This window comes from Hylobates moloch, unplaced genomic scaffold (genome assembly GCF_009828535.3).
Source record: "Hylobates moloch isolate HMO894 unplaced genomic scaffold, HMol_V3 SCAFFOLD_18, whole genome shotgun sequence".
NCBI classification, from domain to species: domain Eukaryota; kingdom Metazoa; phylum Chordata; class Mammalia; order Primates; family Hylobatidae; genus Hylobates; species Hylobates moloch.
This window is the reverse complement of record NW_026652293.1, coordinates 2,067,432-2,094,840: the sequence shown is the minus strand read 5'-3', so window position 1 is coordinate 2,094,840 and position 27,409 is coordinate 2,067,432. Positions and strand designations below refer to the sequence as shown.

Genomic DNA, 27,409 nt, shown 5'->3' with positions numbered 1-27,409 from the left:
ACTTAATATTGAAGTTTTATGTACACATGTTATATTCAGCATGTAAGAATCCTGAAACCTAAATTTCCTTGGAATATCTTTCAGATGGGTTTTATAGGCAAGTGAATCAAATCAGTGGAGCTCACAATACCTCAGACAAGCAAACCCCTTCAAAACCCAAGAAGAAACAGAATTCAAAAGGACTTGCTCCTTCTGTGGTAAGGTTTTACAGATGTATACATGTGTGCAGATCTTATCTGTAGGATAGAATAAATGGGAGGCTATTGATTAAGTGAATGAGAATCTTCATGATTCTCATTTGATATCAGTGGTTTATTGCTTATTCAGTACCTACATTTGTGGTTCTCAAATTCTAATTTTTAGTTCTGAATTATAATACCATTTACCTATATTATTGATGGAATTAAAATATACATAGCCTCGTTGATAAATATCTTTAAATTTATTTTGGTTTTAACGAATTAGATTGAATTAAACATAAGATCATGTTGTCTCATGCCATTAAGCAGAAAGTGATGATTTTTTTTTAAATTTCAATATCTACATTTTTAAAAATTGATAACATAGTTGTACATATTTTGGGGGGTATACTATGTATAATGATCAAATCAGGGTAATTAAGATAGCCATCACTTCAAATACTGTGTGCATCAGAGTTGCCTGAGGCACATGTTAAAAATTCACCTTACTCATCCCTAAAAATCTCTCTCTACACACACACACAAACACACACACACACACACACGCCCCTATAGTATAGTGGAATTCATTAGGAAAGGTGGGGAGTAGTTTGAAGAAGCATATTAAGTACTGTGATGCAGTTTTCTAAGAGGAAAGAATACCTGTTGTTTTCGTAATACAAACTACAGAAAAATATGTTTTTTGTTTTGAGACAGAGTCTCGCTCTTGTCACCCAGGCTGGAGTGCAGTGGCGCGATCTTGGCTCACTGCAAGCTCCACCTTCCAGGTTCACGCCATTCTCCTGCCTCAGCCTCCTGAGTACCTGGGACTACAGGCGCCCGCCACCACGCCCAGCTAATTTTTTTATTTTTAATAGAGACGGGGTTTCACTGTGTTAGCCAGGATGGTCTCGATCTCCTGACCTCGTAATCCACCCGCCTCGGCCTCCCAAAGTGCTGGGATTACCGATGTGAGCCACCATGCCTGGCCAGCTTATTTTTAAGCATTTGACAAAATATTGTTAAATATATTGAGAAACACATGGGTAGAACATAGTACCACTCTAATAACTTACAGTCAGAGCTCAAAATAATGTATACTTTTGCTTTAAAAAAATTGCCCTTTTTCTCACTTTAATGTAATTTTTTTTCATATTCCTGGTGTGTAGGGTACAAGTTAATATTTTGGGGGAAGTATGACTGCTAAGACATTAAGACTTAAAACTACACACCATGAACAGGACACAAGCATGAATGGAAGCAGATAGTGGAGGCCATATGAAGTTAAAACGAGTAACATTTCAGACATTTAATCCACTTCTGAGCCAAGATAACTTGTTAAGTAATAGCAATTAGGAGGTATGACTCCACTGGGCCTCTTTTTCAGGGCATGTAATAATCTTTTATTCATAATTCTTTTGATACTCCTATATGATAATCTAGGTAGACAGCAACATTTTAGAGATTAAACTGGCACAAGAAAGTTAAATAAGTTTCCTAAGGATACACAGCATATTAGTAGGGCTGAGTCTAAGTAGATGCAGTAGGCTCAGACAAGCAAAATCCTTTAGTCACCAGTTTGTTTTTTGAGTATAAGTTGAAATATTAACACTGTATAGTAAAACTTAATGATCGTTGCTAAAATTACCTCTTGGTCAGCATATATATCTGATTGAGATTATTAGAGAAGACTTAATCTAAGTCAGTCTGGGGAGAAAAGTCGTTTTTTAGCACCTTGTTCTCTTGATGGTAAAGATTATGATGCCCAAGATAGAATCTTCTTTTTCTTTTCTTGTGCTATCAGGATTTCCAGCAAAGTGTTACTGTGGTCCTCTTTCAAGACGAGAATACCTTAGTCTCAGCAGGAGCTGTGGATGGGTAAGAGTCTATTTCTTTTTTCTTCCGATAAGATCTTTTTTATGAGCTGTGATGAGGCAGTCACATAGTCTCATTATAATTGAATGTGTGTGCTTTCAATGTCAACATAGCAAGTACCCCAACTGAGAAAAGGAACTATAGATCACACTGGAAAATACCTAGTTGAAGGACTCTTGCTGGATAATTAAATGAAAGAATACATGTGTCAGGCTTAGCACATTGTCTAGCACATAAGAGCAGTGGTAGCTGCTGTTGCTATCTTAGAAAAGAAGCTGGCTGGGTAGCTTGCTTGCCTTATGCAATATTATTTAGTCACTAATTCTCATTTTGAAGAGTAAAATTTCTGTTACTTTGGGTTTTGTCTTTTTCAGGTTTAAGAATATCCTAAAAGAAGAAATCTGATTCTGGGGATGTAATTGACATTTCTGGGAGTAATCTAACTAGATTGATGATAGTAAGGTCTAATGACTTTCACATACCTGTCATCCATGATTAGTCTGAATTCTTGGCTTCCAAATAAGTCTGCTCTGTGATGCTTGTTGGTTGGTTGCGTTGTAGAATATAAATTCTTTGCAAATGGAGACTCTTTCTTTTTAAGCTTCCTTCCTATTATATCTCTCAAGGCATCCTTCACTTAAAATTTTTAATTTAAAAGATAATGGCTTACCAAACTAGGATTTCCATTATGTGTTCTGGGCACTAAAACCCTCTGAACCAAATTCTCAGGCAGAAATGAAGGATTATCTGAAGGTTATTAGTTCTGCTTGTGAATGACTGTGAAAGCTTGCTCTGTTTGTTTCCAAGAATACTGTCATTTCATATCAGGTCTGTGTTTTCAAGTTGCCTTCATGCTAGAAGTAGAGGATTAAGACAATTATCTCAATAGATGAAATGAAAAAATACTTTATTTCACAGAACAATTTGTTTAGATTATTTAAGGAGTTATGTATGGAGATATAACCACAGGGATAGAACTTGCTACTTATGATATCAAAGGATATATGCAGAATATTAAAGGCTTAGGAAGTGTTTTTTCTAAAAACAATGGAACAATTACTATCGGCACTCAACCTTCATCCTCCTTTTCCGTTCCCTTAGAGTAAACTCCAGGAACCCATCACTGGGTCAAATCACATCTGTTTCCGTTCTGTCAGAATTATAAGCCTGATATTGGAGACAACAGTATAAGATACTTTAATTTGTTTCCCAGTGAAGTATCCTTACTGTACCTAGTTAATGTGCCAGAGGAGTTAGATGAAAAGTCATTTCACATTTAGTGTAATTGAAGTTGTTTGGGGTTGGAAGAAGGTCTACAAAATATTTATTTGCCTTGGTTTTTAGGATAATCAAAGTATGGGATTTACGTAAGAATTATACTGCTTATCGACAAGAACCCATAGCATCCAAGTCTTTCCTGTACCCAGGTAGCAGCACTCGAAAACTTGGTAAGCCTTTGTATAGGTCTTTTGGGGGAGATATGAATTTTTATTTAAAGAAAAAAAAAGGCTAGTTTCCAGTAACATTGATATGAAAAATTCTAATATGTGAAGTTCAAAAGATAAAAACTCAGAAGAATGTTTTTGGTTTGTGTATATTTTGGGGACAAAGAATTCTGATGATGATTCTTATGAAATGATCTATTTTTGTCTTTACATTTTAACCTCAGACCTACTCACCATCATCAGGACATGCTAACTTAAGTTTCCTTTTTCTAGGATATTCAAGTCTGATTTTGGATTCCACTGGCTCTACTTTATTTGCTAATTGCACAGACGATAACATCTACATGTTTAATATGACTGGGTTGAAGACTTCTCCAGGTAAGATATTAGTCATTCAAATTATCTTACCAGGAAACCATTATGGGCTTTTTTTGGTAATGATAATTTAATGGGTTTTCTTCTAAACTGAACTTATTAAGCCATATGAGGACTTTAGCATCTTTGATTACATCCAGTGATAATTTCCTAAGTGTACATTCCTTGTGATGATTTCATAAGTAAGCTGAATCATGCTTTACATGGTGACTTAATTTTATTTTAATAGAGAGTATCTCCTGAAATTATGCCCTTTGGCCTATATTTAGAATTCTATCAATGTTTGATTTAATAAGCTGTGGAGTAGATAAAGTACTTCTGCTCAGCTTTTGTCCTCTTTAGGGGCTGCTAGTTAAAATTAGGGGGCTGAATTTCTCAGACCCCCAAAATAGTTTCAGCCTACCTCAGCCTTCTCCTTAATGTTAGAGGGCCTTTTATTTCTAGATGTTTTCCCCAGCCTCACCTTTTTTTTTCCTCAAAACTTTAAAAATTGATACTTAAAACTAATAAATAAATGATAGTTTTAAAAAGAAAACCCAAGTTTCTCAAGCATGCTTTCCTCTTTTTTTTTAATCCTCTCCCCTCCCTCTTCCAAATCACCAGCCTCAGGCTTGCTTTAAGAGAGTTATTTGGGTTACGTTATTTTTAAGAACATCAATTTCTTAAGCAACATCTTAGTAGCCTGGTTATTCCTCATCTACAGATCTTTCAAAAACACTTTGAATTCCATAACCAATCCTCAGAGTTACCCAGTTTCCACTAAAGTGAAATGTGCTGATAAACAAGAAATCTCAAGTACAGAACTTGTTTTATTTATATATATATATATATATATATAAAATTTTTTTTTTTTTTTTTTTTGAGACGGGGTTTCACTCTGTTGCCCAGGCTGGAGTGCAGTGGTTCAATCTCGGCTCACTGCAACCTCCGCCTCCTGGGTTCAAGCAATTCTCCTGCCTCAGCCTCCCAAGTAGCTGGGATTTCAGGTGCCCACCACCACACCTGGCTAATTTTTGTATTTTTAGTAAAGGCAGGGTTTCACCTTGTTGGTCAGGCTAGTCTCGAACTCCTGACCTCATGATCCGCCCACCTCAGCCTCCCAAAGTGCTGGTATCACAGGCGTGAGCCACCATGCCCGGCCCAGAACTTGTCATCTTAGCTGAGATCTTACAGAAGTTTCCAAAGATCACCCCAAGCAATCTCATTAGGACTTTAGTATCGGTGGCAGCATCATAGTCCGCATTTTTGATGCTTTACACTGGGTCTGGTTTTCTCTAAACAGGAGCAATAGTATTTAGAAAAGGGAAGAGGTGTTTCTCTTTTTTTTTTTTTGAGGCGGAGTCTTTCTCTGTCCCCCAGGCTGGAGTGCAGTGGCACAATCTCGGCTCACTGCAAGCTCCGCCTCCCGGGTTCACGTCATTCTCCTGCCTCAGCCTCCCGAGTAGCTGGGACTACAGGCGCCCACCACCACCCCCGGCTAATTTTTTGTATTTTTAGTAGAGACGGGGTTTCACTGTGTTAGCCAGGATGGTCTCGATCTCCTGACCTCGTGATCCGCCCACCTCGGCCTCCCAAAGTGCTGGGATTACAGGCTTGAGCCACCGCGCCCGGCCAAAGAGGTGTTTCTTTTGCTATTTTCCTTAATGGAATCTGAGCTTGGAGAACTGCTAATTTAGTTAGTCAAATAAAATAGACTTTTCAGCATCTTTCCTTGAAAGATAAAGCCTAATCCTGATTATATTATCAGATGTACAAGAGCTCTTTCTATATAATTTTTGCTACAGTGTGGCACTGAAAAGGTCCTTGAGTTTAGTGTCCTGCTGTCCAACACTTCGCTAATAATTTAGTAAACCTTTTCTGTGCTTCTATTTAATTTCATTTGTTCAGATGGACAGATAGGTAGATAGATTAATAGATCAATTTGTTCCTTAAAAATTGCATGGCAGCCAGACATGGTGGCTCACACCTATAAACCCGAGCCGAGGCTGGCAGATCACTTGAGCCCAGGAGTTCGAGACCAGCCTGGGCAACATGGTGAAACCCCATCTTGACAAAAAGATTAAGCTTGACAAAAAAATTAGCTGGATGTGGTGGCATGCACCTGTAGTCCTGCTACTTGGAAGGCTGAGGTAGGAGGATTGTTTGAGCCTGGGAGGTTTGAGTCTTCAGTGAGCCATGATCTTGCCACTACACTCCAGCCTGGGTGACAGAGTAAGACCCTGTCTCAAAAAAAAAAAAAAAAAAAAAAAAACTGAATGACAGCCTTGTGTGTGTGTGTGTGTGTGTGTAACGTCTTGTAATTACTTGTCCTTTTCAAAACTTCTGAATCGATCTTGGATTCGATACTTGATCTACCATGCTTTGTATTATGGTGTTTATATGTTCGTAAGGATGACTTTGAAGTACTTTAAGAGCCCAGATCACCAAAGCAAGATTAAATTGAGCTCATTAAAGCCAACATACATTTTAGGAGGATTTTCAGCAAGGTTTAAACATTTACAGTGCATATCATACCAGCCTTTCTTAGACCAGCAGAGGGCAATAAATACTTACAGGTGTAGTGGGAAATTCAGGCTAGAGTTTTCCATTCATAGTTGAGAGTTGAGGAAGATTAAAAATTACAGTTTTAGAACGATGTTCAGAATAAAGGAGCTTGTTTATTTTGCAGTGATAATAGGTGATACAAATTGATTCATATCCTGCCTCACTTTCACAGTAAAAATGTCTGATGTGAGGAGTATTTGCTATGCCTGCATAGCTTTTTCCTTTAAAGCTATAAATACAAAGTTCTTTTCCAGCTTTATTCTAGAAAATGGAAGAGATTCCTGTGAGCACTTATGGAAAGCTGTTAAGTCCCCTACTAATACTTTTCTCTCTGGAGTGTGATTGTTTTTTCCTGCCTAAAGGTATCCTTAAATTCTCCAATAATTGAGATTTTTCTCTTGTATTTCCTAGTAGTGTTCTGATGTCAGACGCCTCAGGTTTTGACCTTCTTAGGATAGAAGAACCTGTCAAGAACATATGCTAGATTGGGTTACCTGGCCTTTTGCCATTGAGAGTGAGAAGGCTAAACCTAATCTAGTGCCTTACATATAAACATAGTTTACCCCACTAGCTCTTCCACCATTCAGTCTACTTAAAGTGCTGGATTAAAATGATTTTCACATCCCAGATAAGCTATTAGTAAGTTTTAACCAGAACTCAAATGACACTTTTCACTGATTTTTTTTTTCCTTTTCATGGAACAAATGTTTGAGGATCTACTCTGTTCAAAGCACTATAAAGTCTAGTGAGGAAAAAGTAAGATACAAAATTTATCCTCAAGAGGCCTGAAGTCTAAGGGGAAATTAGATGAATATATTATGCAGTGGAAAAAATCCTACCCTGGGCTGGAGAGAGAGGGTCTTATAAAGGCATTTTACTGCAAGTTGGACATTGGCTGGATTCTTTTTTTAAGGAATGTTTTCCATCAAATTTTTTTCTCTTGGTATCGCCTTTTTCATACCAAGTACTCAGACTGAGTTCATGAGATTGGATCTAATATAAAGCTTCCTTCTAGGGTTTCGTTTTTCTGCCAATGTCCAGTTCCCTTGTATTTGATGGATAAAGCTAGATCATCTGCTTCAATAGGCAATACAGTGATAAAACTTGTTAGAATATATATGCTGTCTATATCCATTTGACCACTAGAAATAACAAGAGCCAAGTAATTTGGTTTTTTTCCTCTGGCAGTGGCTACTTTCAATGGACACCAGAACTCTACCTTTTATGTAAAATCCAGCCTTAGTCCAGATGACCAGTTTTTAGTCAGTGGCTCAAGTGATGAAGCTGCCTACATATGGAAGGTAAGTTGCTAAACTTCACCCACAAGTGTTAGACTGAAGTATTCTTGCAAATATTTGTTCTGTCCAATATGAGGTAAGTTTAATGTAACCACATGCTATATACTATTCCTGCATCAGATATTTAGTAAAGGTTGCTCTTGGCTCTTAATATAGCTGAAACCTTACTCTGCTACAGAATGTATGACACTTTCAGGGCCATAGCTTGTCAGAAATTGACAATTCGTATCCTCTGTTTCACAAATTATTAGGAAATTGAGAATTCAGAGAGTGGTAAGAACCTTAACTACTTTGTCCTGCATCCTGGAAAACATGCTGTACTGAGTTTCTGCCCTATGTTTTCAAACTCTCGTTCAGAATACAGTATTTTGATCCCTAGGATCCTGTGCTTGAATCACCCATGGAGCCTTGCACAAAACAGAAACTCAAAAATATTTTTATGATTAATTTATTCTTTATTCTCTCCTTACAAGTAGCTGATCTTCAGGCCACTAAAGTAGATATGGCTGCTTTATCAGATTTTTATATATTTAATAGCATTATTTACTAATCTTTTTTTTTTTTTTTTTTGAGATGGAGTCTTGCTCTGTCGCCCAGGCTGGAGTGCAGTGGCACGATCTCGGCTCACTGCAAGCTCCGCCTCCCGGGTTCATGCCATTCTCCTGCCTCAGCCTCCTGAGTAACTGGGACTACAGGTGCCCGCCACCACGCCCGGCTAATTTTTTTTGTATTTTTAGTAGAGACGGGGTTTCACCATGTTAGCCAGGATGGTCTCGATCTCCTGACCTCGTGATCCGCCCACCTCGGCCTCCCAAAGTGCTGGGATTACAGGCGTGAGCCACCATGCCTGGCCAATAATCTTTTAAATAACTTTTTTAATAACAGTAATTCTAAAGTGTCTACTGTAAGCTAAGAAATTTAAAGCTGTCCGTTTGAAGTCCAGTGGAGAAAATAAAAATGTTACACAACAGGTAGCACTTGCTTATTACTGAAAAATGTCTCTTGAAGGAATAATTAATTATGGAAATGTTCTGGGAATTCAGAATGATCATTAAGGCATTGTTTACCCATGACTAAGAATTAGTTATCTTCTAGATTTCCCTGTAACTTCATAAATGTCTTTCACATTGGTGAATTGAATGATTAGAGTTCACATATTTTGGGTTTTAAAGTCATAACGTCTAAAACTTCATAGATCCCATAGTTCTGATAGTATCAAATCCCTTCTCAAGAGAAAGTTATATCATTCTTTATCCTGCCAAGCTCTAGAAAGTAATATTGCTAATTTTTTTTAGGACAGGGGTAAAACCTGTTTAGTATGAAGCATAATTCTTCAGCTTAATTTCTTCCAATCCTGAGGGAAGTACAAAAAAAAAGTGATTTCTATATAACTGGAGTTGCGAAAATGCAACACTACTTTATTAAAATTTTAGTAACAATATCCTAAATAGTCTACAGGGTAGAGATATTGCTCTATCCAAGATGCTTCTATGTTGGGCCTGCCTTTTTCTACAAGCACATTTCTTTCCTTTGTTGTATTTTTAAATGCCTATAAAGTATATACTTGACTCCATCACAAGATGGAGTTTCCTCTTTATAATATTCTTCTTTCTTGAGATTTTAACTTTAACAATGTTATGTCGCTGGCACTAATGCTCTGTCTTATATTTAAAATTTTCAGTTTCAAATTTGGTCTTAATGCTTATTTTGCTACCTTTTTCCTTTCTTCTTTGCTCACTGTCTTGCCTATGTTTCCTTCTCCACTTTCGCTCCCAACTTAACTAGAGGATTTTATTCCTACCACAGGTCTGTATCTTTTAAAGTTTGTTTCTTGTTAAAAAAAAAAATTTTTTTTTCAAACATCACAAAAAGCATATAAAGAATAATTCAAAAAATACTTATGTATTGATCATTCTTTTTAAATTATTCTTAATAAGTTTTAATTATATGTACATAATTATACAATTACATGTGTGTTGTATAGTTTCTTGATACAGTTTTTAAATTCTTAATAAATTTTTAAATTATATATATACATAATTATGTGTACAATTATATATTATGTGTGTGTGTGTAAAGTTTTCTTGACAATTCTTAAAGTTCCTTCCTCTTCTCTAGTGCAAAGGCCTTTTTAAAATTTTGTTTCGGGGAATGAAGGTTGTGGGAATACTTCCTGCCTTTAAAGATATACACTAAATATAGTTGGCCGTTGTTTCTAAGCCATTTTCAGACAACCAATCAGTGGCTACCACATACATGGGTTACCCTTTTTTAATTCCTAGGCTGGGTCACATGTCAGTGTTGAATGACGTGGTTCAGACGTGATGTTCTTCTGCCTGTCCACACATAACTCGGTGTACAAGCTCTGATATTTGAGATCCTGGCAAGCTTGCACCTCCTAAATTTGAATTTGCCTAGTGAGGTGGCTCAGTTTCTCTTTTCCATGATTAAAAAAAGGAGGAGTGGTATTTTAAGAGCAATTCCATTCAAGCTGAGTATCCGGGCTGTTAGATTGCTCTTCTACGTGTTCAAAAAGTCAGAATTCTCTTAAGTATTGGAATTTTGTCTATGCTAAAAAGCCAAAAGCCCATGGGCACAAGAAAACAAAATAGAAGGGAGTTTTGTATCTTAAGACAGAAGAGAATGGCCTTTTAATCCTCACTACTGCCCAGCAAAGGGGAAATATAATGTATTCGGACTGATATTGAGGTCCAAGACTTAAAAAGATTTAATATTATGCCTTTTCTTTTTAATTTCCTATTGTCCCACCCCTACCCCATCCTCTTTTCTCTGGTTTGTTTCTGATATAGCCACTGAATAGCATCGAAGTGGTTATAAATAAACTGATTTGGCATAGTCATTCTACCACTGACTGGTGAAACGTTGAGCCTGACACTTTAGGAAGTGTAAATGATCTCATGGCAGAAATAAAGTTTAGACTTGGTTTCCAACTGGGCAGAGAAGAGATTTTGTGAGGAAAAGTGCTGATATTCTTCATATGTTTCAGTACACAAAATAACTTTATGACATCTGTAGGTTAGAGCCATTTACTTCTAGGGGTACCTTCTAGTTCTACGAGATTTAACTTTGGGATTCCTTGTGCCTTGAATTAAAGTCTTCATTTTACAAAAAGTAGAATATGTAAGAGAGGACAGTCTTCTGTGTCTGAGCATCTCCAAAATGCATGGATATAAATGTCTCTTAGACTTAATAGTCTCCTTCCTACTTAAAAGGGAAAGGAAGCTTTAAAAAATTGAGTTACGTAATTATGATAATGTTCTTATAATAATGTAGGGACAATAAATAAAAATTTATTTGAATAAAAATGAAGGATTTAAAAGCAACCTGAATCTCATTAGAAGAAATGAATCTTTCTTGAAGTAGTCATACTATACCCTAGGATAGTCCTAAACTATCAAAGCATAAAAGTTCATAAAAACGTGTTAGAATTAGTTTCTCATTTTAACCCATAACACGCCCTTCCTCCCATTTTTCCTTATTCAGATAGAATTCATATAACATAAAATTCACCATTTTAGTCATTTTAAAGTTTACAATGGAGTAGTTACTATTGTAATCACAGTGTTGTACCAACATCACCACTGTCTAATTCGCAAACATCATCACACCAGAAAAAAACCCGTGTCCTTTAACAATCACTCTCTAATCCCCTCTTCCTCCCCAACACCTGCTAAACTACATTCTGTCTTTATGGATTTGCTATTCTAGACATTTCATATAAATGGAATCATACAAAATCAGCATTTTGTGTCTGACGTCTTTTACTTAGCATAACATCGAGGTTCATCCATGTTATAGCATGTGTCAGTACTTACTCCTTTTTATGACTGAATAATATGCCACTGTGCGGATAGACCACATTTTGTTTATTCATTCATCAGTTGATGGACATTTGAGTTCTTTCCATTTTTTGACATGAATAAAGCTGCTATGAACATTTGTGTATAAGTTCTTGTTTAACATAGGTTTTTAATTCTCCTGGGAGTGTAGGAACAGAATTCTACTTCTAAGAATAGAATTGCTGGGTCATATAATGGTTTAACTTTTTGAGGAAACCTTCCCCTCACTTTTAATGCTATGTAAAATGCCTGGCTTAGACTTTTACTGTCGTCATTGATACCTTGTTATCATATTCCAAAATGTTTTTCTAATGGATCTCTTTCTTTTTTCTCTGAAACCCTATAGAAAAATGCAAAAATGTGCATATATTCTATTGGTGGGGATTTAGGGGTTTTTTTTGAAACTTATTTTAATCCTTGGTGTACACATTTAGGTTCTCCTAGGTATTATAACACAAAAACTGAGAAAGGACCAATATCATGAAATTAAAAGCTAGAGGCAATAAGCAGGGTGAATCAATGGAAGAGAATAATGTGTTTCTACCAGGGATGCTCAGTAGAACTTGAGGATTTCCTCTCCCTTCTAATTTGGTGCTACCAGACCTGTTTGGACCTTGGGTGAAGAGAAACTTAATAGACTGGGGCCATCCCAAATGGAGGAGGAAAGGAAATTTCTGTGACTACTAATAGTTAGAGACGATCTTCAAAGTCTTTTCTAAAATATATTACCTTGTGAAAGAATGAATTATCTCTGTGCCATTGTAGGAGTAGGCAGTAAGTGAGATTCCTGTAGATGTGGAAAAAGCTTCCTTTCTGATAAATTTTAATTAACTCAGCAAGACAAGTTAGACTCTGCTCTTTGTCTTCTTTTGCTTTTGAATTATTGCATATGTACCATTTAAGCCAAGAGAGGAGTATTAATGATTGAGTTGAATAACCTTATCAATCAGTGTGTCAGATCTCTTAGCTATAATCTGGGGAATCTATTAAGTTTACTTAGTCATTCTCACAAATAATCATTCCAGAGTCACCTCCAGTTTCTTCATACAAATGAGCCATGATTCAGAGCCTCAGGAAAATGAAAAGAGAATAACTTCTCTCAGCCCCAACCTCCTTGCTCTTTTGAAACACACATGCTAATAATAGTTATGTGAGTTTGTACTCCTTATTGTGCTGATTAATTCCCGTGGCCATTTGAAAGAGATTGACATCTCTTGAATGAGTCAGCTGTATGATGCTGTCAAATGTACATAACTGGTGGCATCTGATGATGGAAAAATATGATTCTTAGTCACATGTACAGGACAGTACAATGTGACCCTTCTTTCTGCATTAAAATATATTAAAATGTGAGTGACACTTACTTGAAAATTCAAAACTTCTCTCAGAAAATTAACTGAAATACAGTTTTAGAGGAGAAAAATGTTTTTCTGGAAAGGATACCAAAGTGCCATGTTAAATATAGTTTATACCCCTTCAGAATGAAGGTTATCCAACTCAAAATGAAGGAGTATAAGTTGGGATTTTGTAAAAGTTAGTGACCAGCTCTGTTGGGACAAGAGGACGGTCTTTTTTTTGGAAGGAAGACCATCATCTTGTCCCAAGAGAGCTGGTAGCATGTTTCAGAAATCTTCAGGTTTCACAGTTAATTTAGTGTTCCTAGAAGTAGCTGACTAGGGATCTGAAAATGTCTACGCTGTGTAAAAACAGGACTGAGTTGTCAAGTTGACTACTTAAGGATGGATACCATCCTTCCAGAAAGTTTACCACCTAAGGAATAAGGGACAATGCCAGTCTTGAATTTTAGTCAAAATATATATGGCTAGGTTGTCCTGATATGAAATAAGAACTATCCTGGTGTGTAAGCTCATGTTATTTACTTATTTTGACTGTTTTCATTGTGTTTTCCCAGATCAGTAACAGAAATATTTCATTGCCCATTGGAAAAAAAATTTTTTTTTTCCCCAAACTATAATTAGGCAGGTCTAGTGGCCTTTGGTAACAGTCCTAAAGCTCTCTAAGACACACTTCGGAATTTAAAGGCCTCTATCTGGGAAATCTAATATTGCTTTGCTGACTTGTTTCTTTTTGACTGGACTAGGTCTCCACACCCTGGCAACCTCCTACTGTGCTCCTGGGTCATTCTCAAGAGGTCACGTCTGTGTGCTGGTGTCCATCTGACTTCACAAAGGTTTGTAAATGAATCTCTGTAGTTGGTTTAAAATGTAGATCACAGGTTTATAGGTTTTTCTAAGGTTTGAGAATGATACAAATTTTTATGTTGAAGTTGAGATTTTAAAGACCTAAAGGCCATCCAGGATCTATATTCACATTACTCAGGCATATTCTGCTTTTCTCTACCCATACCATAATGGTATTATGCCCTGTGAAATAAGGATAGATTTCTGGTTCCCTAGAGTTCTTTCTTTCCTAAAGTAGAATTAAGTTGTTAACTTAATTAAAATTTTCTATTAAAATCTAAGATAAAAATACAATCTAAGGTGAGAACTAGTCTTTTTTACTTTTTAGATATTATCGATGTAGTATATTAAAGGTAACATCTTGACAGCCCAATTTGGGTTTTCACATATGGCTAACAAAATGGTTACTGTGAAGTCTTAACATGTTAGGTTATCTATTGCTAAACTATGTAAGTAGGTCTGAAATGTTTTAGATACTCCAGAAAGAAGACAATATGCCCACCTTTTAATTTTTTTATAGTGACACTTTAAGAAACAAAAAAACCCTAAAATGTAGAAAGGCCAGAAACATTAAAAACTATGTATATATTGGAATTTCATGTAATAGTAGCTCAAGTTCCAGTCATTCTCCCAAACCCCATTGCCTCTGGTCTTTGAGTTATTCTGGGTGCTACAGGAAATCTTATTTCTGTGGAGGTCTCCCCTTTCACATATGACGTTTTGAGGTTTCGTTGCCTATTGTTCCCATCTGTTTTTTATCTTCCTGAAACTTCTCATGGTCTGGTCTATTTGTGGCATCCCTGCTAGCTTCCAGTATTGCTGTGGATTTCTCCTTATTCTTGTTACCATTTCTGTGCTCAACTTCATGGCAGACCTTTTCTTTTTTTTTTAAGTCATTACTTTAATCACCCAAAATTACATATTAATGATATTTTTTCCTCTGAGATTCCATGTAATTTCTTTTAACATGGAGTGTTGCATCTTCATGGTACTTACTAAGTTGAATGATTTTCGAATTATTCAGTTAATTATGTTATCTTTTTTTCAATTGTCATATATTATCCTTACCCCTATGCATCTCAAACATCATATATTAATTATCCTTATTTCCTGTGCTCAAAGGAAATAATAGCAGGGCTGTTTACCTATACTAATTTATTGGCTACTTTTTTAAGTCTTAAAAATAATTTCATCCCAAGCCTAGAATTAGGAAAGTAAAATATGGTTTGTATTGTTTTTGTGTTTTTAATGTCTGGCATTTGGAATAGGAGAAAGCTGGGTTTAAATTCTAGCTCTTCCATTTCATTGTGGTTACTTTGGGCAAATAACTTTATTCCCATTTTGCATATGACAGTATTTGAGTACAAAGCTTTTAGAATGTGAGAATTAAATAAGATAAAGAATGTAAACTACCAGACACATAGTAGGTGCTCTGCAAAAAACTATTGTTAATAAACTATAGAGGAACTGTGAGATTCCAAACATTTCATATTGAACAGTTAAATATGTGTATCTTCTTTTGGCCTCCCAGTAAGGAAAGGAAAAAGCTGCCAGTCTCTTGGGGGCCAAGACTTAAGAGAACGTGTATTCTTTTTTTCTTTCTCTTTAGTGACTGAAATAGAGAAATTATATAAACAAATGCTGGGGAACAGCTCTGGTACCAGTGGCCATTTGCCACAAGCTCTTCAAGCTGGACTTTCTCTGCCATAAAAGGCTTGGGACCAAGATCGAGAATAGTCAGATATTTTTAAAGGGGCAAAGGTTATTTTTTAACTTCTTTCAGCCTAGTGAACTTGTTTTCCCAGATTGCTCCTTTACCTATCAGAAAAGAATCTCAAAAGGAATGGTTTCCTTCTACTTGTCACAGCCTACTAGAGTCATGGGCCAAGTCTGATCTTGCAAATGGTGCCATTACTTTAGCAATGTGGCACAACATGCAGAATTCAGAAGAAAGTTGTAGAAATTGAATGTTGGTAACATATACTGATGGATCATTTAACAGAAGAGTAAAAAGAGTGTCTTAACTACATATTTTGTATTTATACAGAAGATGATAAAGAGCCAGAACTTTAGATTAGATAAGAAATGACCAGTAACAAAAGACATACTAATAGAATGTATATGAAGAAGAAACTAAAGAGTCAGCTTTGTTGGAAATCTGGAATGATTACTGAAAGCAAGAAATGGATGTACATGATCTTTAAGATATTATTTTCTATATCCTGTTTATTAGACAAAATAATTCTCCAGTCACAAGGCCTTAAGACACACCTATTTTTTAATGTATTTTGAATCTTTGATTGAAATTTCTTAATTCCCTTCTTGGTACTCCCTCTTAGATTGCTACCTGTTCTGATGACAATACACTAAAAATCTGGCGCTTGAATAGAGGCTTAGAGGAGAAACCAGGAGGTGATAAACTTTCCACGGTGGGTTGGGCCTCTCAGAAGAAAAAAGAGTCAAGACCTGGCCTAGGTAAGGATATCATATACTTTCCAAGTTTTTTACGGTTTGACTAGTTTAGTCCGACAGTACAGAGTAATAAGCTAGATTTGATCTTGCTTTGGTATGTTTTTAAAGAGAAGCAGTATCTTCTTGCCATTCATTCTTTTTGATAAGTATTTCCCAAGCACTACTGTGTTTATCATTTACACAAGGTACTACAGTGGTGGATTTATTCAACAAGTATTTCTTGAACACCCAGTATGTGCTGGGCCCTGTTCTTAGTTTCTAGGGATTCAGCAATGAACAAAAGAATAAAAAATCCTGAAGATGTAAATAGAGCTAACATATTAGTGTGAGAGGCAATAAACAAGATAAAAAAGTAAAATGTATACTGTGTCAAATAACAATAAGGGCTTAGGAATAAAGGAAATAGGAAAGGGAGAAGGGCAGGGGTGAAGTATGCTATCAAAATTTTATATTAGGTGACCGGGGGGCCTCAATGAAAAGATGGCATTTGAGTAAAGAAGGTGAAGTAGTAAGCCATATAGATATTTTAAAGAAGAATATCCCAGGCAGATAAAAGTACACAGGCCCTAAAGCAGGAGCATGCTTGGCATATTTTCTCTTCCTCAGAGAGGCTAGCATGGCTGTCCCCTAGGGCTGGAGCAGGCAAAGGAAAGGGAGGGAATAGTAGTAGAAAATGAAATTCTGTGAGACTTTGGCTTTTATTTTGATAGACAAAAGTCCACCAGAGGGTTTGGAGCAGAAGAGTATCATAATTTGACTTTTAACTTGATCATTCTTGCTCCTGTGTTGAGGATAAATTGTAAGGGGGTCAGGGTAAAAGCAAAAAGCTACTTTTAAAAAGCCATTGAGATAATCCAGGAAATGATGATGGTGACTTAGACCAGAGTAGTAGCAGAAGCTATGATGAGAAGTCATTCAATTTTGGATATATTTACAAGACAGAGCCAACAGAATATGTTGAGGGATCAGATGTGGGGCTATATGGGAGAGTTATCAAGGATGACTTCAGAGATTTTGCTTAAGAAGCTAAAAAGATGGAGTGTCATTAACCTAGATAAATATCCCCGCAGGAAGAGCAAGTTTGGGAGGGAACAGCTGGAGTTCCATTTAGGCATGTTGTTTGATATGATTATTAAACACCCAAATGGACATGTCAGGGAGGCATTTCGATGTTTAATTCTGCAGTTCAGGGTTGAAGTTGCAGATGTGAGGTTCATTATCACACAGGGTGAAGATAGCTATAGATAGAAAAAAATAGGCCTGGGGTCTTGGGGTACCCCGATGTTTAGAGGTTGAGGAGGTGACAAATACCATTAATGCCTACTGAGCAGCCACAACCAGAGAAGTAAGAGAAAAACTGGGAGAGTGTTACATCCTGGAAGCCAAGTAAATAAGAGGAGAGAGGGATGAATTTGATTTGATGTTTCTGGCATACCAAATAAGATGAGGCCTAAAAACTGACCAATGGATTAGGCAATTGTAGGGGTTATTTGGTGACCTTAATGAGTGTCGTTTTGGTGGTATGATGGTGGCCTGATTGGTGTCATTCATGTGTATGACTTGGGGACTACAAGTATAGACGTTCTTTCAAGGAGTTTTGTTATAAAGGAAAGAAGAGAAGTGAAGTGGTAGCTGGAGAAAGAAGCAGGGTTGAAGTTTGCTGGGGTTTTTTTTAAATAGGAATATAACATTTCGCAGTGATTGGCAGGATCGTATAGAGGGGGAAATTGATGCAGGGGAATTTGCTGGGGCAATGTTAAGCATGAGGGGATGCTATCTGATACACAGTAGGAGGGTAGGCCTTTGCCAGGAACGTGGATAGTTGATCCATAGTAACTGGAGAAAAGGTGGAATATATAAGCATGGTGCAGGTAGGCTACTGAGAGATGGTGGGGAGAGAGGTGGAGAGATGAGATGGCCATAACTTACAGAAGTTTCCTTCTGTTCTGATGTTAGAACATGAATCAGGGTTATTAACTGCGAATGAGGATAAGGGAGAAAGGGAGTAGAGATTTTAGAAGAGATAAGAAAGTCTGAAGTTGTCACTGAGAGAATAGAGGAATAAATGGACAGGAAAATGTGATTGTTGGGCTTCAAGAGTCAACTTGAGGCTAGCAATAATTAATTGAAAGTGAGCACTCCACATGGTTGTGGGTTTGCTATGCAAGTACAAGTATACTATAGGTAGAGAGCTGGATTTAACCAGGGATGTGGTTTAGCAATGCAAGTGAAGAAGGAAGTTGAGGGTGGATGCAAAGAGGATGATTATGACTATAGGATATAACCTTGGTAAGGAGGCATATTAGTCCATTTTCACACTGCTGATAAAGACATACAAGAGACTTGGCAATTTACAAAAGAAAGAGGTTTAATGACTTACAGTTCCACATGACTGGAGAGGCCTCACAATCATGGTGGAAGGCAAGGAGGAGCAAGTCACATTTTACGTGGATGGTGGCAGGCAAAGAGAGATTGGGCAGGGAAACTCCCCCTTATAATACTGTCAGATCTCATGAGACTTATTTGCTATCACGAGAACAGCGTGGGAAAGACCTGCCCCCATTATTCAATTACCTCCCACCAGGTCCCTCCCACAACACATGGGAATTCAAGATGAGATTCAGGTGGGGACACAGCCAAACCATATCAGGAGGGAAGTAAGGACATAATGGGGCCAAGGGATAGTGTAAATGTGGTACTGTCAGCGGATTGAGGATAAAAGATTGTTGGAATTGAAATACTAAAGGGAGCTGGGAAAATAAGTGGTGATGAGTGTGATGATTGAAATTAAGATAATGGAAGATTTCCAGGTATTGGTAATAATAAGATACAGAATAAGTGGCTTAGGAGAGTGAAAGGACAAGATTATTACAGAAGAAGGTGGTCAAGAAACTGAGAAACCAAGGTATTGGAAAGACCATGTACATGGGTTTTTTAATCACCACAAATTGACAGAGATAATGTTGAAGAGGGTAACAATGAACCAAGAGCAAAAATCTTCAAGCAATGAGCCACCCACAGTGTGGATCCTCAGGGTATCAATAGATGTGCTGTATAGTTGTACTTACATGGTAAACACACAACCATGTGGAATGCTCACTTTCAATTAATTACTGCTAGCCTCAAGTTGACTTTTACTGGCCAACAATCATATTTCCCTGTCCATTTATTCTTATATTCTCTCAGTGACTGTTTCAGACTTTCTTATCTTTAAGCTTGAGTTTTAAGCTTAAAGATTCATTTTACTTCAGCCATCAAGGCCTAAGGTTAATGGGGAATTGAAGGTGAGAAAGGGAAAATAAACAGGTTCATTTTTCTAATGACTTATTTAGTTGCTTATAAGATGCAGAACTAGACTTCAGAGGAGTCTTTTGCTCTAAGTCTGGTTTCTGTAGTCTTTGATGGTGCTGCCTTATTTGTTCTTGCTCTTTGCTTTAATTTTTTTTTTTGAGACAAAGTCTCACTCTGTCGCCGAGCCTGGAGTGCAGTGGCATGATCTCAGCTCACTTATTCAAGCAATTCTCCTGCCTCAGCCTCCCGAGTAGCTGGAATTACAGGCGTGTGCCACCACGCCCAGCTAATTTTTGTATTTTTAGTAGAGATGGGTTTTCCCCATGTTGGTCAGGCTGGTCTCGAACTCCTGACCTCAGGTGATCCACCTGCCTCGGCCTCCCAAACTGCTGGGATTACAGGCGCGAGCCACCGTGCCCAGCCCTAAAAATTTTTTTCATTAATTTAGTATTACAGTTTAATAAGTCAGCTAGTTCTACAAGAGCAAATAAGATAAATAGCAGTCCACAGACCCTCTGCCTCATAGTTTCCCTTTTCCAGAGGCAACCTCTTTAAAATCTTTTTGCTGATTCTTTGATATGTATGTCTAGACCTCTAAATAGTTCTGTGCATTTCTATTTATTTTTTGCAATTTTCAGCTTTATTAACTTCTTTCCTTTGTAACATGAGGATTTAACTCCCTTTCCTGTGTCCCACCACTATCAAACCTTCATACTCCTCATCCTCCTAATACAGTCCTGATTTTAGTTAAATCAAGATAAAGCTCAGTTCCTTTTAGTATGCAGTTGTCCCTCAGGATCCATGGAAGATTGGATCCAGGAGCCCCCAACAGATACCAAAGTCCACAGAAGCTCAGATTCATTATATATGGTGTAGTATTTGCCTATACCTATGTACATTTTCCCATATACTTTTATCATCTCTAGATTACTTAAAATACCTGGTACAGTATAAATGCTATATTAACAGTTTTACTATATCATTTAGGGAATAATGACAGGAAAGAAAAGTCTGTACATTAGATTGTATTAATGACTACATAACTCTAATATAGTTGACTCTCTGTATCTTGAGTTCTGTATACTGGGTTCCACAGCCATGCATTCAGTTAAACTACAAATTGAAAATATTAAAACAAAAACAGACACAACCATCTTTTTTCGTGTTTTTGTTTTAATATTTTCAATTTGTAGTTTAACTGAATGCATGGCTGTGGAACCCAGTATACAGAACTCAAGATACAGAGAGTCAACTATATTTAGAGTTATGTAGTCATTAATACAATCTAATTCTAGAATATTTTCAACACCTAAAATAAGGGTTCCAATTTCTCTTATGTTCTTGTCAACATTTGTTATTGTCCATCTTTTTCATTATACCCATCCTAGCAGGTGTGAATTAGTATCCCATTGTGGTTTTGATTTGTATTTTCCTGATGGCCAGTGATGCTGCACATCTTTTCATGTGCTTATTGGCCATTTATATATCTTCCTTGGTGAAATGTCTATGCAGATCTTCTGCCCATATTTTAATTGGGTTATTTGTCTTTTTATTGTTGAGTTGTAAGCATTCTTTATATATTCTGGACATAAGTCCTTTATCATGTAATGATTTGCAATGATTTATTCTGTGGGTTGTGTTTTTACTTTCTTGATGGTGTCTCTTGACACATGTAACTTTATAATTTTGATAAAGTTCAGTTTATCTGTTTTTTCCTTTGTCATTTATGCTTTTGATATTAAATCAAAGAAACTATTGCCTATTCTGAGGTAACAAGGATTTACTCCACTGCTTTCTTCTAGTTTTTTAGTTTAGGCCTGTGATTCGTTTTGAGTTTATTTTTGTGTTATGGTGTGAGTTAGGCATTCAAATTTTTTACATATGGATATTTAACTTTCTCACCATCACTTGTTACACAGACTATTCTTTAGCCCATTGAATTGTCATGGCACCCTTGGTAAAAATCTGCCAAAAATCAATTGACCATAAATGTGAGGGTTTATTTCTGACTTCTCAATTCCATTGATCTATGTGTCTGTCCTTATTATAGTTCTGCATTGTCTTCATTACTGTAGCTTTGTAGTAGGTTTTGAAATTCTACTTCTGTTTTCTTCTTTTATTTCAAGATTGTCTTGACTGTTCTGGGTCTCTTTTATACAAATTTTAGGTTCAGCTTGTCATTGTCTGCAAAATAGCCAGCTAGGATTTTGATAGGAATTGCAGTAACTGTGTAGATCAGTTATGGGAGTATTGACGTCGTAATAATGTTAAATCTTCTGGTCCACGAACTTGGATGTCTTTCTGTTGTCTGTCATTATATGTACTTTTCTCTCTCTCATTTTAGAAAATATAAAAGAAAAGAATCATATGAGGCCATTAGAGAATACTGATTTAGAAAAAAAGTCATCAGTATTCCCTCCACTTTGACATAATTTTAAATAACATTTCCAGTTATTTTTTGAGGTTTTTCCCTTATACATATAGATTCTTTTTAACAGAACCATAGTTGTGCTGAATACGCATTTCATTTCTCTCAAGCTATCCTACCACTTCAGCCTCTCAATAGCTGGGACTACAGGCACACACCACCACGCCTGGATAATTTTTGTATTTTTTGTAGAGTTGGGGTTTCGCCATGTTGCCCAGGCTGGGCTCAACTCTTGAGCTCAAGCAATCCACCCACCTCAGTCTCCCAAAGTGCTGGGATTACAGGCATGAGCCACTGCACCCAGCCTTAAGTACTTTCTGTTATCTTTTTTGCAACACTATTTAAAATACTACACTTGAGTAAATGTTCCATAATTTACCTAGCTATTCTACTGTAGTTAAACATTTGTTTCCAATATTTTAAAACTTGGAGTATTTTCCTCCCTGAATTTAGGGTCCCCCTTCCCATTAAAATAAGATTCCCAAAGGTGGAATTCTTGTGTTAATGACTATACCATTTTTTAAAATTTGTGATGAAAAGTATCTTGCTTTTAACTATGTACTTTTAGTGTGCCACTAATTATTCTTAGTATTAGAAGCCAAGTCACCAAAAAAGTTACATATTGACCAAATGTGAGTTGTAATGATAACAACGTTTAGCCATTATTGACTCCTAGCATAATTGTTCTAAGGACCTACTTGGATTATCTCATTTAATTATGAAAACAACTGAAACTGAATGTCAAGGAAGTTAGACTTGCTTAAAATCTCATAGCTATGAAGTTGTAGAACCAGAGTCTGTAACTGAACCCTTGCAGTCTGATTCTAGAACACATGCTCAGAACCACTCTGCAGCACTGCCTTCTTTAGAACCTAACAGAGCAGGTTGGGCGCGGTGGCTCACGCCTGTAATCCCAGCACTTTGGGAGGCCGAGTGGGTGGATCATGAGGTCAGGAGATCGAGACCATCCTGGCTAACATGGTGAAACCCCGTCTCTACTAAAAATACAAAAAAAATTAGCCGGGCATGGTGGCACACGCCTGTAGTCCCAGCTACTCGGGAGGCTGAGGCAGGAGAATGGCGTGAACCCAGGAGGTGGAGCTTGCAGTGAGTAGAGATCGCGCCACTGTACTCCAGCCTGGGGGACAGATCAAAACTCTGTCTCAAAAAAAAAAAAAAAGAACCTAGCAGAGCAAGGCAAAATTTCAGGTTAAGATCGGAGTAAGAGTTATGCCTAGATTACTCCATTTCTGGGTGATGCTAGGGTTACTCTGAAGAGCACTACAAAGCAACAACCTGACATGGGTGCCAAAGGCTGGCACACTGACCATTCGACTCTCTAAGCCAGCTTCCAGCCACAGATTTGCTGCTTCTAATCACATTGCCATCTTGAAAATCATGTTCGCCTGCTTTCCCAAGCTTCTAATTGCCACGCCAACCTTTCATTGCTGTCCTGGGCTGCTTATCTTCACTTCTGGCCCTGGTTTGTAAACCGCCCCCCCCCCGCCAGTTAACACATTAATTGGAAGGGTTTAAGTGCTAAGACACAGCCTCTTTTCCCCTGCCCTACTTTTCCCAGCCGGCACCTGCTTTATTGCTTACCGCTCTTTCCCTGTGTTTTAGCCAGAGATCTCATAGCACTGTTGAAACCAATAGTCCTCAATCTTGGCTATGCATCATAGCTACTTGGGGAGCTTTTCAAGTCCGTGTATCCCCAGTGATTGATTCAGTGGGACTGGTGTGGACGCCAAGTACCTATATTTTTACAAAGCTCCAAGTAGGTCTGTTATGTAGCCAGGATTGAGAACCTCTGGTTTAGGCATTATTGAGTGACAAAGTTGATTATCCTTATCCTTTTCTTTTTTTTTTGAGACAGAGTCTTGCTCTGTCACCCAGGCTGGAGTGCAGTGGTGCGATCTCGGCTCACTGCAAGCTCCGCCTTCCGGGTTCATGCCATTCTCCTGCCTCAGCCTCTCTGAGTAGCTGGGACTACAGGCGCCCGCCACCACGCCCGGCTAATTTTTTTATATTTTTAGTAGAGACAGGGTTTCACCGTGGTCTCGATCTCCTGACCTCGTGATCCGTCCACCTCGGCCTCCCAAAGTGCTGGGATTACAAGCGTGAGCCACCGCGCCTGGCCTGATTATCCTTATCTTAAAGAGAAGGAAACCTTACCTATTCTGTCTCAGTTGCTTGCTGCAGTCTCACAAGTCAGCAGGATAATTATAGAGTCAATTTTCTGATCCCTAGAACCTCACCTGTATCCTTGTCAGCAGTAATGAAACTTAACAAACATTGTTTAATAATTCCTTCCTAGGCACTATAGGGGCACTGGGCCTAAAGATGAGTAAACCATTATTAGCTGCCCTCTAGGCTCACAGTCTAGTCCAGGAGGCAGATTCAAAAACTATAGCACACAGCCATTAGCTGTGTAAACAAGGGACTCAGAACCTATTTCCCCTGTGAGAGGAGAGCTCTGTGGGAGAAGAGGAAAGAAGTTGTGAATTCTTCACAATGGAGTTAACATTGTCATCAGAGCCTTGAAACATGAGAAGAATTTCTGCCTGGCAAAGGAGGAGCTGACTTGGCAAGAAAACCACATGAACAAAGATATGTGACAGTACACAGCTTGTTCAGGAAGCAACTAGTAGTGTCCTGTAACGTGATCCTAGAATAGCAAAGTACATGATAAGAACGAAAAGGCAGGCTGAGGACAGATGGCAAACTCTCATATAGAATGAAGCTGGCCGGGCACGGTGGCTCACGCCTGTAATCCCAATACTTTGGGAGGCCGAGGCAGGCGCATCACCTGAGGTCAGGAGTTCGGGACTAGCCTTGCCAACATGGCAAAACCCCATCTCTACTAAAAATACAAAATTAGCCGGGCGTCGTGGCACACGCCTGTAATCCCAGCTACCTGGGAGGCTGAGGCAGGAGAACTGTTTGAATCCAGGAGGCGAAGGTTGCAGTGAGCCGAGATCATGCCACTGCACTCCAGCCTGGGCGACAAGGCAAGACTCTGTCTCAAAAAATAAAGAAAGAAGCTGCAAACTGTTAGTAGACTCCGTATAATTGTTCGAAGGAACTGACTTTAGGGAAGCATTTAGGGCAATAACTCAGTCTTATGCTACTATGTCATCAAATCTCATATATTGCTTAAGGTCAATAAGGAGTTGGTCCAGTTAAGTAGATGAAGTACTAAAAATGGCATGCCATATTTAAATGTGTAGGCCCACATAATGGCATGCTATGCACCTGTTAAAAATAATGCAATGCATCTATGTGTACTTACATGAAGAGACGTAAAAATAAAAGAGCAAATAGCAGAACATGTAATATATATATAGTATAATCCATTTGTATTTTGGGGTTTTTTAAGGTATGATACATATATACCTTTGTATGTGCCAAATAGGCACAGAGAAAATTGTGGAATGCCCAAGAATGTAAAAGTGAAATGAAAAAGTTGAAAAGAGGATCCTGTTTCTACCCTCTTCCCCTCTGTACTGGTTGAATTTTTTTACCATTAACTTTCATACTGTTATAATCTAATTACTGTTTAAAAAACACATACACACACACTTAAATTTGACCCAGCATTTGCTAACCTTCAAAGCTAACAAAATTTCTTCGACCCCCATGGACCACTTCCTCTTTCACCATGACATCCTGAAGGAAGAGGAAATGCCCCAACTTTCCAACACATCAATTTCATACCAGCCTTATCAGTAAATACTTCCAGTGTGTGCCATGCAAGTTTCAGAAACCTAGATACCTGGTTTGTCCCTGTCCCCGCTCTTCCTTCTTCTCCAATCCTGCCTTGTTAATCGGCATATTATAGGACTCATAAAATTTTAGGACTTTCTGCCCTAAATGTACACTTTGACCCACTTAAATGGAACAGATGACTGTGGCAGCTGTGCAGTGACTATTGACCTGCACTGAGGAGTGCAGCAAATGAAAACTTCCTTTTCTGCTGAGAAAATAGCTGTTATCAAGCTCTAGAGCATTAGTGTGAGAACCATAACCAGAGGCTTCATGAATAGGTTCCTGTTACTAAGTCCTTTTGATGGCACCTTATGACAAAATGGGGTTTTTCAGTAATGATCCTTATTAAAATTTGAGCAGTAACATTTTGGCTGGTTCTAAACATATGGTTGATGAGAAAAGTTTAGGCAAAAGTCAATTTGTAAAATTTCTCTCTTTCAAGGCAAGACTGCTTTAGGAGTGAAAAGCACAGGGTAAAAAAGGACAGGATAATTAACTGACTAAAGTGAGTACTTGCCAATCTTTATTTATGCTAAAAGAGAGATTGCATTTTTATATCAGCCCATCCTAAATTCAGCTGGATATAAATGCAATTAGGTAATTAAACTGGATTAAAAATTATAGTTAACAATTCAAAGGCTTTGTGACTGAGAAATAAATAAATGTCCTTGTTATTTGAAGACAGGAATGTTATTTCAGCAATCTAGAAAGCTCAGAAGGAAATTGAGAAAGTGTTGTCTGTGGTAGAGTGAGAGGGAAGAAGCATGAAGTTCATAAAAATTTGCCTGAAGTACTTGCCATTGTATGTAAACAAAGGGACAGGTACACATAGAGAAGTCCTATTTACTAAGCTTGATTTGATTTGCAGAGAGCAAGCACTGAGATTCTGAATGTTTTTTGCCTTGTGGAAAATAGTAGTCATTTGTAAAATAAAGTGGGAAGCCATGTGAGGCCTGATAACCTTAACAAGTAATTGATTGAATGGCTTCTTGTGAAAAGAAAAACTATCTCCTTTAATAGATATAGAATCTGAGTCCAAGGAGATAAAGGGTTATGCCCAATCACATAGTAAGTGATTGTGCCAGGTTTTAGATCTGTGCATTCCTGTTTGAGAGCCCCTGTGCAGTGCCTTTCTGCCCTAGCATTTCTCAAGAGTTTATATAAGAATGCAAATGGCAGCATTAAATGTGTTGTAGAATACCTATACCTTAGAATACATTGTAGCTATTAAAAATGATAAGGTAAATCTGTATTAATGTGGGAAATGTTCACAATATATTAAGAAGCAGGTTATTCCTAATTTTAAAATGGACAAAGGGCCCAAATAGACGTTTCTCAAAAGAAGACATACAGATGCCCAACAGGTATATGAAAAACTGCTCAACATCACCAATCATCAGGGAAATGTAAATCAAAACCACAGTGAGATATCCCTCACACTTGTTAGGATAGCTTTTATCAAAAAGACAAAAGGTAACAAGTATTGGTAAGGATGTGGAGAAAAGGGAACCCTTGTACACTGGTGGGAATGTAAGTTAGCATAGCCATTATGGAAAACAGAATGGCAGTTTCTCAAAAAAATTAAAAATAGAACTACCATATGATCCAGCAGTTTCACTTTTGGGTATATATTAAAAAAAAATGATAGCAGTATGTGGAAGCGATACCTGCAC

General features: G+C 37.6%; 1 protein-coding gene across 3 annotated transcripts in view; it reads left to right on the top strand.

Annotated features, from left to right (window-relative positions):
* Positions 1–27,409, top strand: part of DTL (denticleless E3 ubiquitin protein ligase homolog) — a 67,525-nt gene that overhangs the window by 26,766 nt on the left and 13,350 nt on the right. For all 3 annotated transcript variants that reach the window (XM_058430443.1, XM_032136487.2, XM_058430444.1), the window contains 7 exons: positions 85–197; positions 1,984–2,057; positions 3,399–3,502; positions 3,773–3,877; positions 7,607–7,719; positions 13,678–13,767; positions 16,117–16,252. In XM_058430443.1, coding sequence (XP_058286426.1) covers positions 85–197; positions 1,984–2,057; positions 3,399–3,502; positions 3,773–3,877; positions 7,607–7,719; positions 13,678–13,767; positions 16,117–16,252 — 735 coding nt within the window. The remainder of the gene's footprint in view (positions 1–84; positions 198–1,983; positions 2,058–3,398; positions 3,503–3,772; positions 3,878–7,606; positions 7,720–13,677; positions 13,768–16,116; positions 16,253–27,409) is intronic.